The sequence below is a fragment of the Sinocyclocheilus grahami genome, unplaced genomic scaffold, assembly GCF_001515645.1.
Source record: "Sinocyclocheilus grahami isolate Dianchi unplaced genomic scaffold, SAMN03320097.WGS_v1.1 scaffold1217.1, whole genome shotgun sequence".
Classification (NCBI taxonomy): Eukaryota; Metazoa; Chordata; class Actinopteri; order Cypriniformes; family Cyprinidae; genus Sinocyclocheilus; species Sinocyclocheilus grahami.
The window spans coordinates 150,365-165,361 of record NW_015506396.1 but is presented as its reverse complement, the minus strand read 5'-3'; the positions used below and the strand labels follow the sequence as shown (position 1 = coordinate 165,361).

Below are 14,997 nucleotides of genomic sequence, written 5' to 3'. Positions count from 1 at the left end.
GATGATGAGAAAAGTTACAAATTCCCTTATTGCATATCTGACAGTTGATTACTGCCCCCTAGAGGACAAACACAGACACATGAAGATGATTTACTGTTTGTTTGTATATATATATATATATATATATATATATATATATATATATCTACATGTGTCTGTGTTTGTCCTATAATAAAATAAATACATGGATTAAAAAATAAATAATACAAATAAATTAATTTTAAAAACTTGTCAGGGTTTTTTTATTGTTAAAATTAGCATCATATTCAAACGTTAAAGACAGTAGAAGTAATAAAAGACATGGGTATTAACTGGTATAATAACATAAACGTATCTTATGAGGACATTTCCTAAGTCCTCATAATTTAAAACAGACTACTAAACAATTTTCATTAAAAATGTAAAAATGCAGAAAGTTTTGTGTGAGGGGTAGGGGTATGGTAGCCTAAGGGGATAGAAAATACAGATTGTACATAAAAAAAGTTACGCCTACACTCTTAAAAATAAAGGTGCTTTCGAAAGGTTCTTCAAGCGATGCCATAGAAGAACCATTTTTGGTTCCACAAAGAACCATTCAGTCAAAGGTTCTTTAAAGAAACCATCTCTTTCTTACCTTTTTATAATCTGAAGAACCTTCTTTCACCACAAAGAACCTTTTGTGAAACAGAAAGATTCTTCAGATGTTAAAGCTTCTTTATGGAACCATTTCGACAAAAAGGTTCTTCTATGGCATCGAGTGTATGGAGAGTCCCCATAAAACATCAAAACCAGCGTGTGTGTGTTTTTACACTGAAAGGACGAGAATATGTAGTGCAACTGTGTACTGTATGTGTAACGCATCTTCACACCTTAATAAGAATACATTTTAAAACTATTTTAATAATCAAATTATTTAATAATCTTTACGTTTTATGTACCGTGACAAGAAGAACTGAAACAGAACAGTAATTAAAACCATCAATCGTTTAAAATCTATGGATCTAGGTGTGTATTAGTATGTAATCAATGCAATACTGCAAATAATGATATACACTCTTAAAAATAAAGGTGCTTCACGATGCCATAGAAGAACCTTTTTGTCGAAATGGTTCCATAAAGAAGCTTTAACATCTGAAGAACCTTTCTGTTTCACAAAAGGTTCTTTGGGGCGAAAGAAGGTTCTTCAGATTACAAAAAGGTAAGAAAGAGATCCTTTGACTGAATGGTTCTTTGTGGAACCAAAAATTGTTATTTTATGGCATCGCTTGAAGAACCTTTTGAAGCACCTTTATTTTTAAGAGTGTAGGCTAGCTATTGTAATATAACCAATAAAATCAATATAAAGTGCAGATAACAAATACAGCATGATAATAAGTTGTATAGTAATGCGCCGTACGTGCTGGAAGACACCAGGCCGTGTAAGTGTTAATGTAAAGCAGCAGCATTACCGCAGCACGAGCGGCTCCAGTGCGCTGGTCATGTGCTCAGGTTCTCACGCCTGTCAGAGGAAGCAGAAGCCGCGTGTCATCATCATCTGAATACAGAGGCCTTGATTTACAGCGGCGCTCATTTGTCGCTTTTATTGCGGCTCTTTGATGTGCGGCGCGCGAGACCCTTTGAAATGCACGAGCGCTTTCTGATGTAAAGAGTCACGAGCGCCGCTCTGGCTCCCTGAGAAGCAGCCAACACCTCAAACATGAACTTCATCACTGCTAGATAGCATCATCATCATCACCACCACCACTTTAAACTAGCTCTTAGAGCATCATACTAGATGGCATCATCTTCATCATTGTAAACATTCCTTGACATCCCATCATCATAATGATCTTTATCACTTGACATCTTCATCGTAGTCTTCATCATATAAAAGATCACATTTTGACCTTAATGCAAAGTGTTGTTGTAAATGTTCTTAACGCGACAGACGCGCGCGCGCGCCAGCGTTCTTTATTATAATGGAGCGTTTGTCGCGTCGCGTCGCCAAAGACAAAGACATAAAGCCTAGCGTCGATGGCGGCCTCTCGGGTGATCACTTCGGTGATCTGGCGCCCTTCCGGCCTGTCAGCGGCACCTGTGCGCGTGTCATAAATCAGCTCAGGTGGGTGTCCCGGGCGTGACGTCAGCGCTGGGCAAACAAACGCGCGCCCGCGAGCGCTCCGGTAAGGTGAAGTTCAGTTAAAGTAAAACTTTCAGCTCGCGAGGAAAATGTCCGTGAGCTTCCTGCTGGACGCGGCCATGTACGGCAACCCCGCGAGACACCTGAACCTCAGCCAGCCTCACCTGAACGTCTACCCTTCTGCCCCGTACCCGGACTACAGCGGATACCACCCGGGTCCGGCCCTCGGGAATGACCTGCATCACACCGGCAGCTCGTGGAGTCCCGGGTTCGGCCCGGGTTCGCGCGAGGACTGGCCGCCGCTCTACGGCCACGGGACGGGCCACTCGCTCCCGGCGAACGGCGTGGAGGTCAACGTCGTTCCGCCCGTGGACCAGGGGCTGCTGAGCGGCGCTCCGAGCGCGCTTGTGGAGAGAGAAGAGCCGCTGGACTGGATGCGACGCGCCGCGGCTCCCGCGAACCTGGGTGAGACATCCTCTCCTGAGCCCTCTATTAACTCACAGCACACTCTCTCACTTACACTATCAAAAAAAGTATTATGGTAATGCCTTGTTCTTTGGATATGCATCATGGTAACTCCATTAAGGTTTTTTTTTTATGTACAGTGTAATATGATGCTTTTATGAAATATACCATAATAGTACAGTGTTTAAGACAATACCATTTGTAATAACATGTTTTAGACATATGTCACGGTAATACCATGTATCTTAGACAGTACTATTTGTAATACCCATGTTTTTGGGACATGCATCAATTTGATGCTTTTATCAAATACTTTTGGACAACACCATTGGTAATACCATGTTTTTAGACATACCATGTAATGGTTTTATGAAATGTACTATAATAGTAGTTTTGTTGGTTTGTTTGTTTGACAGTATCATTGGTAATGCCATGTTTTTAGACATGCATCATGGTGATACCATGTAATTTGATGCTTTTATAAAATATACCATTGTAGTACAGTGTTTTTGCACAATAAGATTGGAAATACCATGTTTTTGGGACATGCATTTTTAGACATATTCCATGTGATTTCTTGCTTTTTGGAAATATACATTAGCAGTACATTGTTTTTTGTACAATACAATTGGAAATGCCATGTTTTGGACATGGATCATGGTGATACCATGTGTGTGTGTGTGTGTGCATTTTTGTGACAAATGAGGACATAAATGTGTATACTGACAAAGGTATAACATAGGTATTACAAGGAGAAGGTGACTTTTCAGGACATTACCCCATGTCCCCACTTTTCAAAACGCTTATAAATCACACAGAATGGAGTGTATTGAAAATCTGAAATAACACAAAGTCTCCTGTAAGGAGTAGGTTTAGGGGTAGGGTTGGTGTAGGGCAATAGAATATACGGTCTGTACAGTATAAAAACCATTACGCCTATGGGATGTCCCCACTTTTCACAAAAACAAACCTGTGTGTGTGTTTCATGTACCATGTGATTATATGCTTTTTTGAAATATACCATAGTAGTACAGTGATCATTGGGTCAAAACGATTTGTAATACCAATTGGTTTTTGAACATGCAAAACCACTGGACTACCACCTAAAAGTCATGGTATATCAACATGGAAATCATACAGTACCATGGTTTCTATCAGACTGTATTGCCCAGTATAATCACCTGATACCATTCAATGAACCATTTCAAAAGTGCAGAAAGTGAAAGTTTTGCTTGAAAAACATTTAGAATATTTAAGTGTTCTAATTGTTTCTGTTGTGGAAATATTCTGCGTTTTGTGATCGACACACAGGTCAGTTTATGAATCAGCTGAGAGATCTAAATTCCATCAGAATTCATCTGTTTGAGCTTTGTTGATCTACACCATCTGGAGATCTGAAGGAGCATGTAGCTCAACAGCCAATAATAGATGTTTGCGGTCTTATCGGAAGTGCATTGTGGCTAATAGTTTACTGAGTGATAAACTAATCTCTTCAGGGAATATTTGTATAAATATGTCACACACAGGCAGGCCGGTGAAGTTATAAAGCTCGGACAGAAACAGACCTTTGGGAAACGTGGAGAGTTAGTTCCAGAAGCTTTTTAGTGATTTGTTGCTTTTGTTGTTGTTGAGCAATTTGATTCAATTCAAACTTATCGGATTCATATTTTTTCAATAATAATTGGTCGTATTTCTTAAGCAGTCCAAAAGGAGGAACTGAAGCGCACTAGTTTGGTCTTCAGCGCTCAAAGGACCGTTGTCTAACACAGTTGGTCAAGATGCAAATGCGGTCATCGTGTTTGACTGTTCAAACGTTCTGATATCATCACCTGAGCGGCGATTATGCATCATGTGACTAAAACAAACATAGATGAGAATGTTCAGGAAATTCTGCTGAAAATATGAAAGGCTTTTCCTTGAGAAACTCACATGTGTACCTGGCTCACCTAACTTATCTAAGTGGGCTACTTATCTCTCCTAGTAATATATCTATTGTTTTTATATAAACCTAATTATGACAAAAGACTAATCCAGATCCAAACCTCACCCTGAAAGAATGCATGAGAAAACGGCATGATTTATTTACATTATTAGCTTTATTTAATAAATGAGTCATTTTCACTCTTTAAAATGCAATCCACTGCTGCCCCCTACTGGAAAACAGTGACATACAACCAATGTTTGTGATAAATATGACTTCATTGTGATCCATTAGTTAATAATAGAGACGTTTACCACTAGAGACAATTAAAATGTGCACATTTACTTCATTAAATGTTCTGTTTATTGTTGAATTAAAGTCCCTGCTATGACTGAATTAGATATTTTTTACTCTGTAATTGCTGTAATTTGCTGCCAAAATGTACTAGTGAGCTGCTTACTGTCTATACAGTCAGCTGTCTACTAAGGGAGCATCTCTACTGAAATAGAACCTCATTAGTGACTGATCTGAAAAAAAAAAGTTTAGTTCAATAGAGTTTGATGTTGCTAATAAATAGATGCATTACTCTAACAAGCATAATACTGTATATACTGTATATATATATATATATATATATATATATATATATATATATATATATATATATATATAGATATATATGTAAATAGTATACACATGTAAATATTTCTTTCAATTATATATATTATGTAAACACAAAGTTTTATTTTGGATGCAATTAATCATGATTAATGGATTTGACAGCCCTGCATTTATGACTATTTATACATTGGTTATTACAGTTAACTAAATCTAAAACCATAAAAACATTCTCATTACTTGGGAAAAAAAAGCATGAACTGAAAAAAAAATACAATAAAATATAAAAAAGTATTTTATTTCAGCTAGTTGCAAAGGCAACATTGGTAAATGTAATTTTGTTTAATTTGATATACTAAGATAAATAAAACTAAAACCTTAAAAAAATTGTTACTTGAAATAAAATAAATGTAGATAAAAAAATTAAACAAACCTATTTTATATCAGCCACATTTCTCATTTTTATTTAGTTTAACTTGATGTACTAAAATAACTAAAACTGAAATAAATTAATAAAACTATATATATAAAAAAAGAACAAAATTCAAACTGCAAAGAAAATGAAAACAGAAAATACAAAAATAAAAACGAATTAAAAATATTAAAAATAAAATATTGAGGAAAATGTAAACATATTTTATTTAGCTTATATTCAAAGGAAGCATTTCTCATTTTCATTTAGTTTAACTTGAAGTACTAAAATAACTAAATGTAAAACTGAAATATGTAAACTATATAAACATTATAAAAAAACAGAAACTAATGAACAGAAACTAAAATAACTAAATTAACTAAAAACATGAGGAAAAAATTTTAAATGTTATAATAAAAACTCATTCAAAATATAAATAAAAACCATAATATCTCAGTGACACCAAAATAACTGGGTTGTGATGCTGTGAAATGCAGTCTAGTTAGTCAGCACACTAAGGTTTGGACTGGCATCTGCTGATACACATTCTGTCTTTATCTCTTTATGTTGTGTTTATTACAGCCCATCATATGACTGTGATGGTTTGTGTGTGTATAATGAGGTTAAACACTGTAAACCCTGATTTACTGAGTGCACACAATTAAATATTTTGCCTTCTCAGAACCGCTTTGAAGAGATAAACCACAGTAAAAATCAGTTAGCCATTTAAAACCCATTTAAAACAGAACTACTCAACTAACTACATGTTTGACGCCCACTTAACATGAATTGTTAGTTCAAGAAGGTGGTTCTGCAATCGCTCTTCCCAGGACTTTTACCAAACATGTAATGCATTAGTAATGTCACAGACGTATATGTTCGTTTAGGGAAAGAGACAAATGAGGGCGCCATCGTAGAGAGACACAGTGAGTCAGCCGTGTGTGACACCGGATGAAACAGTGTGTGAAGGTGTTGCCTAATGTTCACCGCTCGATTATTTATCCTCATGTCTAAACACAAGGCGCCTTAAGAGTCGAACAAAGTGAAAGATTTTGTGAAAAGCTAATAGTGGCAGAGGCCAGCGAGTCTGAGGCAGCGCCGCACCCTGCTGTGTGGGAGGACCAGAGCGCACTGATAAGGGGACGAGACTCTCTCTGTGTGTGTGTGTGTGTGTGTGTGTGTGTGTTTACACAAATCAGCCGAAGCTGCTGAAGAAAAGGGAAGAAAACTGTTGAGAAAGAGATTCAGTCTATGAAAACTGCATTCAGGGGTTTACAGGACAGACAGTCCAGACAGTGTGTGTGTGTGTGTGTGTGTCTGTCTGTACTTCAGTGATATTTTAGTTTCACCGAGATGCTATTATAGTTGTTGTTTTTTTTTGGTAGCATTAAAAAAGTAAAATTAAATATTTTTATATTTTCCATTTTAATTTTAGTTAGTGTTTTAGTAATAATATTATAGTTTTTTTTTAGTAATAAATAGTAAATTTTGCATTTTCAGTTTTATTAGTTATTATTTGTATAATTATATATCTAATATTATTATAATTTTTAAATATCACATAACAAATTACATTTAAATATTATATAAACAGAATAAAACAAAAAGCCAGAGAATAAAAAAGAAATCTCAAAATTCTGACTTTTTGCTCACATTTCTGAGTTTCAGAATTGTGAGATATAAACTCATAATTGCAAAATATAAACTCACAATTTTGAGAATAATTGTCAGAATTGTGAGATGGAAAGTTGTGATTACCTTTTCTACTTTTTTATTCCATGGCGGAAATGGACTTCCATAATTGTAAATTTATTTAGTTAAACTAAGTCAAAGTGAGAAATATTGCTTTGGCAACTAGCTGATATATATATAAATTTTTTTTTTTTGAATTTGGAACATTTTCAATTATTTTTTTAACTTATTTTTATATTTTCCCTTTTATATTAGCTAAAGTTTTAGTAATTTTGTTGTGTTTTTATCATTTTTATTAGTTATTGATTTTTTAATAGTCTATATAATTGTATTATTTTGTTTTAGTTATTTTAGTACATCAAGTTAAACTAAAATAAAATAAGAAATGTTGCTTTGGAAACTAGCTGAAATAAAATATGTTTAAGGTTTTTATAATTTGTTTTATTTCAAAGTTTATAATAATAATAATAGTACAAATGTATTCTTAATTTAAGATTAACTAAACATTAACCCTGAAGAAGTAGTCTTTATATATTTCAAAATATTCACATATTAATAATCCTTTTTGAAAGGCCTCCTTGATCAGATTTAAACAGTTTCAGATTTACACAGACATAACGCTCAAACAGAGAACTCAACTGCTGAGTGTGTTTGTGTAAATATTCATTTAAAATAGTGGATAATTTGAATAAAAAGAAGATATTCTGTAAGGGAGGTGAATCTCAAAAACATCTGTGAATCTAAACTAATTTTAGGAACCAATAAGATTTTTAGCATTTTATTTTGCACGGCATTTCATACTTTTACTTTAGAGGTTTTTGACACCCGTCTGACACCCAGTTGATGGGAATTTAAAATGTCACAGTGCATGTCAGAGCAAATGAGAATCATGAGGTCAAAGGAACTGCCTGAAGAGCTCAGAGACAGAATTGTGGCAAGGCACAGGTCTGGCCAAGGTTACAAAAAAATTTCTGCTAAAATTTCTCTAAGAGCACAGTGGCTCCATAATCCTTAAATGGAAGACGTTTGGGACGACCAGAACCCAGCTCTAGGAAGGGAGCTTTAGCTCACAGCACACAGCTAAAATAACGAAGGAGTGGCTTCACAACAACTCTGTGACTGTTCTTGAATGGCCCAGCCAGAGCCCTGACTTAAACCCAATTGAGCATCTCTGGAGAGACCTAAAAATGGCTGTCCACCAACGTTTACCATCCAACCTGACAGAACTGGAGAGGATCTGCAAGGAGGAATGGCAGAGGATCCCCAAATCCAGGTGTGAAAAACTTGTTGCATCTTTCCCAAAAAGACTCATGGCTGTATTCGATCAAAAGGGTGCTTCTACTAAATACTGAGCAAAGGGTCTGAATACTTAGGACCATGTGATATTTCAGTTTTTCTTTTTTAATAAATCTGCAAAAATGTCAACAATTCTGTGTTTTTCTGTCAATATGGGGTGCTGTGTGTACATTAATGAGGAAAAAAAATTAACTTAAATGATTTTAGCAAATGGCTGCAATATAACAAAGAGTGAAAAATTTAAGGGGGTCTGAATACTTTCCGTACCCACTGTATATATATAAAATACATTTTAAAAGTAGAAGGACAGAAGTACAAAATGGACTCATTTAAATGCTGAATTCAGTCACTAAATGTCTGCTTTAGCTTAAAGGTCATTGCAAAGAAAGACTCGGAAAAGGGAAGTTGATCTAGGAAAAGCTCCTGCAGTGGCTGAGCAGATTCAGACACCTGCTTTTTAACTGTACTGCAATCACATTTTAATTGACTTAAAATTCTGAGTTTTATTTAGCGAGTTAAGATGAGGTTGTGTGGTTAATTCTAACATAAGGCAAACAGAACGTCTCAAGATAAACCAAAAGTGTGAGAAGAATATGAAAGTGGTTTACCACACCGATATTCTCCATCAGCCTCTTGTTGGGAATATTCATGTTAATATTAGCACAAGACCTGTTCTGCTTGGTGACCGAATATAAAAACAGGAAATGAGATCACAAGTGCGAACCTTCCGCCCTTCTGTATAAGTGCCCTTTTTACTGAAAAAAGCAATGAATCATCGTGTCTTTCATCAGTGGATTGATGATTTAGATGGGATTTGAAGTCCAAGCTGCACAAATCTCAACTAACTAAAATCCAAGAATTCGAATGTTGTGCAAAAGCTGAGAATATCAGGGGATTGTCAGCTTATTAAAAGTCATGGGAATTGTTTTGTGCATTTTTTTCTATTTGACATTCAAATATTGCTCTTTGTGCACAGTAAAAATTACAGTTTTTGTCTCATTGGAGATATTTTGTACACACAAAAATAATCTCTCAAGGCAGGACACTACAGAGAAAAACATGGTAAATTGAGATTTTGGGCTATTTGACTTTTCATAACATAGTGAAAAAAGCATCCAAAATACACTTATTGTCACGCGGTCGTGGTTGTAGAGATGGTGCACGACGAAGGAGTAGAAGTAAAAGAGTCTTTAATAAACATCAACACACAGACCATTGAAAGTAATGTTAATCCAACACAAAGACAGAGAAACTGAGGGCTTATAAGGGCAGGCAAACTAAGGAGCAAACAAGATGAATATTATAACACAGGTGATCGGAATAAACGATGATTAACTAAATGAGAACATGAACTGAACCAAACAGGGGCAAACAGGAACTAAACAGAAACAAACACGTGACAGATATCGCCCCCCTCCTGGAAGGCGCGTCCCGCGCCGTAACAGTATGGAGGGTTGGACGGGACCAGCGGAGGCGAAGGAGACTCAGGAGACGATGGAGAGCTGGACGGGTCCAGCGGAGACGAAGGAGAGCTTTCTAGAGCGGATTCTGGGGTGAGGATTGGAGCTGAAAACTCAGAAGGCAGCGCCATGTCCAAGAGCGTAGAGCCAGTGGCGGTCGACGGGCTTGAGTGAGCCACGGCCGGCGGGCCTGACTGATGATCGGCCAGCCGTCTTGACTTAAAGGCGGCCGGTGAGTGTGACTTCGGAGTGGCCGACGCACCTGGGCTGAGGACTACGGTGGAGCTCCGGAGAACACGGGGATGTCTCGGTTTGGGCAAGTGGTCGGAGCCGTTGGCGAGGTATGTGGACGTTCCTAGCGTGAGGTGAGCTGGGGAGACACGGCTTGTTCCAGAGGGGGCTTGACAAGGAGACTTAGAATTTGGAAGTCGGAACTGTTTAAATAGAGGACGAGATTAATCAGCTCGATCAGGGGAAATTCACCCATGGGGAGATCGCAGCAGATTATATCATAGTCCAGCCCCAGCTGGAAACAAGTGAAGGGTCGTGCCAGCTCCCCTCGTTGGAAAGCGCAAGGAATTCCTCCACATATCTCTCCAACGTCCGACCTCTCTGCCGCAACGCATACAACTTGTCCTCAATTGTTCTCATCTTTGTCTGTTATTGGTGTTGGATTCTGTCACGCGGTCGTGGTTGTAGAAATGGTGCACGACGAAGGAGTCTTTAATAAACATCAACACACATAGACCATTGAAAGTAACGTTAATCCAACACAAAGAAGACACAGAAACTGAGGGCTTATAAGGGCAGGCAAACTAAGGAGCAAACGAGATGAATAATATCACATAGGGGATGTGAATAAACGATGATTAACTAAATGAGAACAGGAACTGAACCAAATAGGGGCAAACAGGAACTAAACAGAAACAAACACGTGACACTTATAAGTGTTTATTTCATTGCACTTTTATCTATGTGCATCTGTAGATTTTAATTATATACCTTCTGTGAGTTTTTTCTCCAGCAGAACTGACACACACCAAACTTAACAGTTTTATTCCTATCTATATTCTGAAGATTTTTACTGAGGCGTGAAACTTTAGCGTGATTTTCTGTCTGTTGACAGTATTTTCTGATTTTTGGAGTGATCCAAAATCCCCCTAAAAACCTTTAACTCTTATATGTCAACAAAGTCAAACAAGAATTTTCTACTCTGCAAATTTATGGAAATTGTGCATATTTATTTAGTCTAATAATCTAATAATGTCTAATTTGGAAATTTTAACATAACACTACAAAAAATGTGTGCAATTCTTATCGTTTTCAATTCTTAAATTGTACCTTTTTTTTTTTTTACCCTATTGACCTTGGGTGTCTTGCCTCAAATACACTGAATTCAGTGACTGGAATCTGAAACATAAATATAAATCAGGCCCAGTAATCTCTATAAAATGATTTTCAAAAGCCTTCTTCAGTAACCACACCTGAATATGGAAATGAAGAATAACCCTGTTGTGATGGCAGGAGGAAAGACCCGGACGAAGGACAAATACAGAGTGGTGTACAGTGACGTGCAGCGCCTGGAGCTGGAGAAGGAATTTCATTTCAGCCGCTACATCACCATCAGACGGAAGGCGGAGCTCGCGGTGGCCCTGAGCCTATCAGAACGCCAGGTAGGTCGATTAAGTATGCAAAGAGGAAATTAAACCAACCTGCGAGTTTATGCTGTGAGGTTCGTTTAATTATAACTGAGTTTCTTGTGAAAGGACATGATGCCCCTGTACAGAATTAGATGCACGTATCGTGATATGCAGAATATTAGAAACCACAGGGAAAAACAATGTGCTGCATCTTTTAGAAAGATGAAGATGATAGTCAATGCCTTTTTGAAATTCCATTACTCAGTTCTGTAGAAACGGTGAGTGTGAATTTCAGAAAAAAATATTGTCCATATTTCCCTCTACAATCAAAACAATGAAATAAGCAATTATATTTTTCTAAAAGAAAATGCAGATTTTTGTAGGATAATGAAGATTGTCAAGATTGTTAGCATTATGACATGCTTTACTCCCCAAATTCTTGTACTGTAATGCAAAAACATCAATGTAATTATATATATATATATATATATATATATATATATATATATATATATATACACAGGGGCATGCGAAAGTTTGGGAACCCCTTGCTGAATCTGTGAATATGTTAATAATTTTAACTAAATAAGAGAGATCATACAAAATGCATGTTATTTTTTTATTTAGTACTGTCCTAAGTAAGATATTTTACATAAAAGATGTTTACATTTAGTCCACAAGGAAAAAAAATAGCTGAAATGATTAAAATAACCCCATTCAAAAGTGTGGGAACCCTTGGTTATTAATACTATGTGTGGTTACCTGGATGATCTACCACTGTTTTTTTGGTTTTGTGATGGTTGTTTATGAGTCCCTTGTTTGTCCTGAACAGTTCAACTGAGCACTGTTCCTCAGAAAAATTTATTTTACATAAAAGATGTTTACATTTAGTCCACAAGGAAAAAAAATAGCTGAAATGATTAAAATAACCCCATTCAAAAGTGTGGGAACCCTTGGTTATTAATACTATGTGTGGTTACCTGGATGATCTACCACTGTTTTTTGGTTTTGTGATGGTTGTTTATGAGTCCCTTGTTTGTCCTGAACAGTTCAACTGAGCACTGTTCCTCAGAAAAATTCTCCATGTCCTGCAGATTCTTCAGTTTTCCAGCATCTTTTGCATATTTGAACCCTTTCCAGCAATGACTGTATGATTTTGAGATCCATCTTTTCACACTGAGGACAGTTGAGGGACTCAAACACAACTATTAAAATGGTTCAAACATTCACTGATGCTCCAGAAGGTAACACGATGCATTAAGAGAATTTGAAGATCAAGGTCAATTGTACTTAATTTGTCTTCCGGGAAACATGCAAGTATCTTCTGTTGCTTCCGTAGGGGAGTACAAAATGGAAAAAAAAAGATATTTCAACAAAATAGGAAAAATGTGGACATCCTGTTCAAGGTGTGAAAGATGGATCTCAAAATCGTACAGTCACTGCTGGAAAGGGTTCAAATATGCAAAAGATGCTGGAAAACTGAAGAATCTGCAGGACATGGAGGATTTTTTTTCTTCTTGTGGACTAAATGTAGACATCTTTTATGTCAAATATCTTACTCAGGACAGTACTAAATAAAACATAACATGAATTTTGTATGATCTTTCTTATTTTGTTAAAATTATTCACATTTTCACAGATTCTGCAAGGGTTTCCCAAACTTTCGCATGTCACTGTTCCACACACACACACACACACACACTCTTGCACCCAGCTGTTTAAAAAAAAAATATATATATATATATATATATACTACCTGTCAAAATGTTTTTGAAATGTCTTTGAATGTTGTTTTTAAAGTCTTTTCTGCTCTCCAAGGCTGCATTTAATTGATTAAAAATAAAGCAAAACATAATTACTAATTAACATAACTATATTCTATTGTTATATATTTTAAAATGTAGTTTATTCCATCATTTCTCGTCATTATATGTATATATACACACACACACACAATATGAAAAATTCACTGATGCAGGGTGTGTCTGGTACAGCTAGAAGCCTCATCGGTTGTTCAGTAAGGTAAATCACTCTGACTCTGTGATTCACAGGTGAAGATCTGGTTTCAAAACAGACGAGCCAAAGAAAGGAAAATGAACAAGAAGCGACTCCAGCAGACTCAGCAGAGCTCCACGTCCACACCGGTCAGCGTATCCGGCCACGCCAACACCGCCATGGTCAGCAGCACCAATAACAGCTTGATGACAGACAACATATCGACCAGCATCAAAGAGGAATACTGAAAACTCTTCCAGACAGAAGGATAAACAGTACATGTTTACACGGTTTCAGTGACACTGAGTGGAGCGTTCATATTGCACTACACGAATGATATGTTTTATTGTGAATAACGTGCACAGTATTTCAATTTTTGTAAAAAATCTCAGAGTATGTCGAACGACTGAAGACAGGCGTCATAATGGTTTCTAAATTTCTAAACTGCTTTTGATATGACCTCACAAACTACTGATGATGATCTGATGACTATATTTGTATCACTACTGCTTTGCTTTACTATGTTAAATATTTTACACCTACTGGATGATGGAAAAATGACTTCTTTTTTTGAATGGAGTCAACTGGTGCCTCTGTGTAATCATTCATTTGTAAAAAAAAAAGTGCATAATTTTAATAAAAAGATCATATTTGAGGAGAATGTAAAACTGCTGATATTCTGAATCTGACAAAAATGAATCATACTTTTAAGACCATTAAGGTTTTGTTTTTTGCATTTTGACATTATTTTCACAACAGTTAATCACATTTTCCTCCAAATTCTCTATATTGAAATGAGATTATTACTTTTGAGTTTTATGTGATTGCCATTATTCTCAATGACGACCCTCATTACAGTAACTCATTTTTTAATACAAAATGTAAAAAAAAATTTTTTTATTTTTTTTGGTCAGTATAAATAAAATGCTATAAAGTTGTATAAATACTAAATAATTTTCAATATGTTAAATATATATTGAAATATATTTTTTGCACATTACAGAGTTTTCAGTTTGGTAACACTTGAAGCTTTCATGTATAATGCATTATAATACATTATATCTTTTCATAAGTAATTATAACCAGAATTAAAAATGCAATATTTGCAGATTCCTTCTTTGTCATGTGTTTTAATGCATTATACGTTCTAAAGATCTAACTATGAATAGATAAGTGCAATGCATTATAATGGTGCTTTCAATTTTGCATACAATACATTACAAGCTGCGTTACAGGCTATACTTAATGCATTAAAAATACTTTTATTATGCATTATATATAAAGGCTTTAATAAAAGTGTTCCTTTGTTTATTTATTTTATCTGGGGAAAAAATCCTTTATGCTCCTTTTTTTTTTTTTTTTTTTTTAGCAAATATGACCTTGACATGTTGATCAGATTT

The 14,997-nt window shown here is 35.9% G+C and overlaps 1 protein-coding gene across 1 annotated transcript; it reads left to right on the top strand.

The window, feature by feature from the left end:
- The first annotated feature begins 2,122 nt into the window (after positions 1-2,122).
- On the top strand, positions 2,123-14,247 carry cdx1a (caudal type homeobox 1a). Its single transcript, XM_016253982.1, has 3 exons — positions 2,123-2,563; positions 11,487-11,635; positions 13,654-14,247. Exons 1-3 carry the CDS (start codon positions 2,188-2,190, stop codon positions 13,843-13,845), a joined length of 717 nt encoding a protein of 238 aa, XP_016109468.1. The 5' UTR covers positions 2,123-2,187; the 3' UTR covers positions 13,846-14,247.
- Positions 14,248-14,997: the final 750 nt, after the last annotated feature.

What these genes read in the sequence shown, in the direction of transcription:
- cdx1a (XM_016253982.1), top strand. Translation starts at nt 2,188, where the DNA reads ATGTCCGTGAGCTTCCTGCTGGACGCGGCCATGTACGGCAACCCCGCG. An exon ending in CGCGGCTCCCGCGAACCTGG is followed by an intron (nt 2,564 to 11,486) that starts GTGAGACATCCT and finishes TTGTGATGGCAG; the next exon opens with GAGGAAAGACCCGGACGAAG. An exon ending in TGAGCCTATCAGAACGCCAG is followed by an intron (nt 11,636 to 13,653) that starts GTAGGTCGATTA and finishes TGTGATTCACAG; the next exon opens with GTGAAGATCTGGTTTCAAAA.